The sequence below is a fragment of the Drosophila teissieri genome, chromosome 3L (assembly GCF_016746235.2).
Source record: "Drosophila teissieri strain GT53w chromosome 3L, Prin_Dtei_1.1, whole genome shotgun sequence".
Classification (NCBI taxonomy): Eukaryota; Metazoa; Arthropoda; class Insecta; order Diptera; family Drosophilidae; genus Drosophila; species Drosophila teissieri.
The window spans coordinates 22,003,045-22,008,787 of record NC_053031.1 but is presented as its reverse complement, the minus strand read 5'-3'; the positions used below and the strand labels follow the sequence as shown (position 1 = coordinate 22,008,787).

The 5,743-nt window shown below is 47.0% G+C and overlaps 2 protein-coding genes across 2 annotated transcripts; both read left to right on the top strand.

The window, feature by feature from the left end:
• Positions 1-567: 567 nt before the first annotated feature.
• On the top strand, positions 568-4,533 carry LOC122616929. The gene is made up of 7 exons (XM_043792518.1): positions 568-627; positions 708-848; positions 1,027-1,821; positions 1,882-3,429; positions 3,524-3,624; positions 3,930-4,189; positions 4,232-4,533. The coding sequence occupies exons 1-7, from the start codon at positions 568-570 to the stop codon at positions 4,531-4,533; spliced, it is 3,207 nt and encodes a 1,068-aa protein (XP_043648453.1).
• A 155-nt stretch (positions 4,534-4,688) lies between these two features.
• On the top strand, positions 4,689-5,279 carry LOC122616928. The gene has a single exon (XM_043792517.1). The coding sequence runs from the start codon at positions 4,689-4,691 to the stop codon at positions 5,277-5,279; it is 591 nt and encodes a 196-aa protein (XP_043648452.1).
• The last annotated feature ends 464 nt before the right edge of the window (positions 5,280-5,743 follow it).

Sequence of the window (5,743 nt, the reverse complement as noted above, 5' to 3'; positions counted from 1 at the left end):
ACTAGCACCATCCGACTTATCATTTATACTCAAGAAAAAGCTCTTGTTTTTACATTTTGGCGACCGTGACAGGACTTGTGCTACGTTTTAGTTAATTTTGGTGATGATTGTGGTTACGTTCGCCCCCATTTTTACTTTGCTCTAAGTCTCGCACGCGCATTTACGACCTTTGCCCTGCCAAACTCTCGTACATTCGCGCATCGCGTTCGCTGCCGGTCTACCCAGCGTCTGCATAGGATTTTCGCTAGTGCATTTGCGCACAACTACATGCAGCGCAGCTGCCGGCTATACTCAAGGGTCTCCCGCCGCATCATTGGACATCGTTGGACATCCTCCAAGTGTCATCGCCATAGTTGGAGTCGACATCTCGGTCCTCCATCTATACATATTGCCCCCAGGAGCACCCCCATACATAACCTCATTCTGTCGCAACACTCTAGGTTGCACTCTAGGCTTGGCGAGCGAAAATTTTCCACTACATCTCGTCGTCTCGCTCGCTCTCACAGACCTCGTCAAGCAAGGAATTGCCAGATCGAAATTAAATAAAGTAAACAAACATCTGCAAAAATGTCTTCGCTGGAGCAACTTAAAGCTCAACGAACGAGTGCTCGACTCGACTCAAACCTGGTTTGAATTTATCTCCGTTGGAATTATCTTGCCGTTTGTCGATTTTGGAATCGTATTTTAAACTTGCTTTATCTACCCAGGAAGCCATAGAGCAGATGGAGCCAGCTGAGGCGCAGCGCAATACTCGCTTCGAAATAGAGGAACTGTTTATCCACGCCAAGGTTTGCGTTCAGGAGCAACTTGGACCAGACGCTAACAGCACCGGCATTCATGAATCTACGGTTAATTTTGGGCACACATCTGCAGTTAAACTCCCGCGCTTACCATTGCCGACATTTGACGGCAAATACTGCGAGTACCAAAACATTATCTTGTCGTTTAACCAAGTTATTGGCCACCAGCCATCCATGTCTAAGATCGAGAAGTTCAACCAGTTGTTAAACTGTCTTCGAGGACCAGCCCTTGAAACGGTTCGAGCATTCCACAAAGGCTCTGGACCGCTTAAAGCGGCGCTATGACAACCCGACTCTCGTATTTTTGGATAACATATCGTCACTCTTCGCATTGCCAACTGTCGCCAAGTCAAATGGTCAGCAGTTGCACAGCCTAATCGATAATGCATCCGCATTATACAACTCGTTGCGTTCGTTGAGCACCGAGCCACAGATTTGCGAGGCCATGCTCATCTCCATAGTTATGGGCAAAGTGGACCAGGAGACTAAGAGGAAGTGGAATGAGTCGCTGGACTACACTACGTTGCCTTCGTGGGACAAATGCGTTGGAGTCGTTGAACGTCATTGTCAATATTTGGAATCGGATAAGAAGCCTCCTGCTGAAGCCCCTATGAGTCAACCAGGTGGCCATAGGTCACGCTCGCAGAGGAATCAGGCAAGTCTGTCCTTCAATTGCACCATACAAACTTGTAACATCTGTTCACAGACAGACCACAAGACCTTTAGAAGCCCAGAACTAATCAATCTCGCCCTAGATAATCGGCTCAATGCAGTAAAGCGCCATAAGCTATGCATTAATTGCTTTGGCAGGGGTCATCTTGTAGCCAACTGCTGGTCGACGCGGAGGTGCCACTCATGTGCACTACCGCATCACTCGCTGCTTCATCAGCCATCGCCAGGATCGGCCGCAGCTCCCTTGCCACTCCCTCAAGCGGAGCCTGTACAAGTTTCGGACGCAGTCGCGCATACTCACACGGAGTCTCGTTCCGACTGTGACATTCTGGCCGCGGCACTGATTCTGGTCAAGGATGCATCTGGAAGCTAGAAAATAGGAAGAGCGCTTCTGGATTCATGTTCTCAGGTGAATTTCATATCCGAGGAGTTTGCCCAAAGACTTCGACTGCCACGGAGCAAGCTCAACCTCGAGATTCGTAGCTTTGGTGAGACACAAACGCGAATTAAACACCATGCAACCACCAATATCAAGTCGAGGCACAATGGATTCGAGTTGCTCCTTGATTTTTGCGTGACATCCCACATCGCCTATCATCCAGAATCGGAAATTGACATTTCTGAGTGGAACCTTCCGCAGCACTCATCTCTTGCTGACGATCGTCGGATCGATCTGCTTTTGGGGACAGAAACCTTCTTCGATATATTGGCAGTCGGCCAAGTTAAAATAGGAAAGGATCTGCCCGTACTACAAAAAACACTACTTGGATGGATAGTGTCTGGTCGATGTCGAGCTCATCCCAGAACACTCCATCAGTACTCATCTATCGCATTAACAGAAATTGACCAAAAAATGGAACGGCTATGGCGCATCGATCATGTGGAGCCTCCTGAGATCACACTTACGCCAGAGCAGCGAAACTGTGAGGAGTTCTACACCAAAACGGTACGACGTAATTCAGATGGTCGATTGGAAGTACGACTTCCATTTAAAGATGAACCTACCGTTCTCGGAGCCTCATTCGACATTGCCAAAAGGAGATTCCTCTCCCTCGAACGCAGCCTATGCAAAAGGCCTGAGGTAGGGGCCAAATATGTTGAATTTATGCAGGAGTTTCAAAATCTGGGACACATGAGTCCCGTGAGCCATCCACAGTTAAACACTCCGCATTATTATATTCCGTACCACTGCGTGCTCAAGCCTAATAGCACATCAACAAAGCTCAGAGTGGTTTTCGACGCATCTTGCAAGACGACGTCCCAGAAATCGCTCAACGACCGACCATTCAGCCAGATCTTTATACACTACTCCTGCGTTTTCGGATACATCGCTATGCCATCACTGCTGATGTGGTCAAGATGTTCCGCCATGTTTGCCGAGGATCGCAGATTCCAATACATTCCTTGGAGAACGTCGTCATCGCAACCATTGAGCACCTTCGAATTGAATACTATAACTTATGGCACATCGGCTGCACCGTATCTAGCCATACGCAGTTTGTCATATCTAGCCGACAAATTCATGGACAAATTGGAGATTGGAGCTAAAGCCATCAAATCGTCTTTCTATGTGGATGACTTCCTAGGTGGAGCGGATACGGTAGAGGAGCTACATCAAATCAAAAGGGAAGTTACAGCGATTCTGCAGGATGGCCAATTAGAACTCGCAAAATGGCATTCAAATCACTGCAAGTTTGTCGATGACGCTACAGTCAAACATTTGCAGTTGGACGACGAAATGCTAACCAGCACGCTTGGCCTAAAATGGGACCAAGTACGGGACACATTCATGTTCTCGTTCTCGCCAAGATTCGATTCGGACCACGTCACCAAGCGCTCGATTTTGTCCATAGCCTCTTCGCTGTTTGATCCGTTGGGATTAGTTACTCCCATCATCATAGTGGCAAAAATTATCCTCCAGGAGCTGTGGCTCCTAAAACTACATTGGGACGAGTCAGTACCCCAAGGCATTCATACAGCTTGGATGTCCCTGCTTGCATCGCTTTCGTCGTTGGAGTCTGTAGCAATACCACGATATTGCCTCCAATCAGCGATACATACCTTTCAAATACACGGCTTTTGTGACGCCTCCGTTCGAGCGTATGGATGCTGCATCTACGCTCGCACAATCGGATCAGATGGGCCGACCAAGGTACAGCTAATCACATCGAAGTCCAGAGTTGCTCCCACCAAGAAGCTACCTCTGCCGAAATTAGAACTGTGTGGAGCACATTTGTTAGCACAGCGCTACAAAAAAATCATTAGAATCTTCGCTGACAGAAAGCCGACTTCGTTCTTATGGTGCGATTCTCAAATTGTTCTACATTGGAATCGCCAACACTCGGCCACCTTATCAACCTTTGTCGGCAATCGAATTGCCGAAATTCAAGAACTCACGTCAGATTGCCACTGGAGACATGTTTCTACTCACTGCAACCCGGCTGATATCTTGTCCAGGGGCTGCACTATCACCGAGTTGGAACAATCGATATGGTTCGAGGGACCTGAGTTCCTAGGCCAAGATCATCAACATTGGCCAAAGGACAGTCGAGACAACAGTGACATTGATATGGAAACTGTCCAACTGGAGAAGAGAAAATCAGCCTTTGCCGTACACACGACTAGTAATCAACTGCTTGAAGGAATCTACAAGATCAGTTCCCATCATGGCTGCCTACTAGTTATCGCTTGGATGTACAGATTTACTCAGCGCTGCCGTAAACTAACGCCATTCTAATCACCTTCGCCGACGCCAGCAGAACTGATGCAGGCGCTACATTGCATCGTCTGGAATATTCAAACTATTCACTTCGCTCAAGAGATGTCCTCGGTCCTGAAGGGCCATCCGATTCGCACTAACCTTAAAAATCTCAGTCTCTTCCTCCAGGTTACAGATGGCTTCCAAATGCTAAAGGTCGGAGGGCGCCTGGAGCTAGCAGACTACCCAAAAACCCAAAAGCATCCTGTGCTGCTCCCAGCTAAGGATCCATTTGTGTCACAGTTCGCTCGCCATCTTCATCTACAGAACTATCACGCCGGGCCACTGACGCTCGTCGCTTAAATTAGAAAACAGTTCTGGATAGTGAATGCAAGGGACTTGGTGCGACAAGTCGTTCGCTCATGTATACATTGTCGCCGCTATCGACCAACCCTCGAAAGGCAGCTAATGGGCCAACTGCCTAAAGAGCGGATCACACCATCTAGACCATTTTCAAGATGCGGAATAGACTTTTGCGGACCAATCAACGTCTATTTGCGCATCCGCCTACCAAGGCCTACCTAGCCGTCTTCGTTTGCTTTGCCACGAAGGCGATACATGTCGAAGTGGTATCGGATCTCACGACGGATAGCTTCATTGCATCACTAAAGCGTTTTATTGCCCGACGCGGACTTCCCTCGGACATATTCTGTGACAACGCTACAAATTTCGCAGGAGCTAACAACAAGCTCGAATCGTTGAAGCAGTTTCTGTTTAAAGACGAAACAACAAAAACAATCCACTATTTCTGTCGCCCAGAGTTCATTAACTTCCACTTTATTCCACCCAGGGCTCCACACTTCGGGGGCATATGGGAAGCTGCAGTAAAAAGTGTCAAGGGACTACTCAATCGCACTCTTCGAGACACCAGGTTAACCTTCGAGGAGTTAGCCACTGCAGCGGCTGACGTCGAGGCGATCCTGAACTCTCGCCCGTTAACGCCGCTCTCATCAGACCCAAACGACCTGGCCGCTCTCACGCCTGGCCACTTCTTAGTGGGTGACGCACTCCGAGCACTACCGGAACTTCCACCAATCGGCGACTGCTAGCTCATAAGAAAAACAAACTTCAAGCTTCTACAATTTAACTTTTATCTTACCAAAAGGTAATAGTTTAGACATATATTTTACTATAGTAAACGAAGATAAATAAGGGGTCAGAAAGGAAAAATGGCACATATTGATAATATTATGTTTTTTCAAAAACCGAGTTTCGCTCTTTATAAAGAGTGCGCATCGATTTCTATTTTCAAAGTGTCAACAAAGACGTCCGTCTCTCTCTAACATTAACCTGCCACGCACTTGTAAAAAACGTGGAAAAACGCTCTAAGAGAGAGAGAAACTAAGAGCGAGATTTAACACTAAAATTCTTTGCAACACTAGATCAATATATATTGAATTATTGAGAAGTGGTATAGAACAGAAAAACAAACATATGATTTAGATTATTTATAATCATATATCAGCTACTTAGATATATCAGCTACTCAGATAAAGCATTGCTCCGATCAAAA

Bases quoted from the DNA above. Each gene is read 5' to 3' on its own strand.
- LOC122616929 (XM_043792518.1), top strand. From the start codon at position 568: ATGTCTTCGCTGGAGCAACTTAAAGCTCAACGAACGAGTGCTCGACTC. The intron at 1,822-1,881 runs GTCAAGGATGCA...TCATGTTCTCAG, and splicing joins TGGCCGCGGCACTGATTCTG to GTGAATTTCATATCCGAGGA. The intron at 3,430-3,523 runs GTACCCCAAGGC...GCCTCCAATCAG, and splicing joins AACTACATTGGGACGAGTCA to CGATACATACCTTTCAAATA.
- LOC122616928 (XM_043792517.1), top strand. From the start codon at position 4,689: ATGCGGAATAGACTTTTGCGGACCAATCAACGTCTATTTGCGCATCCG.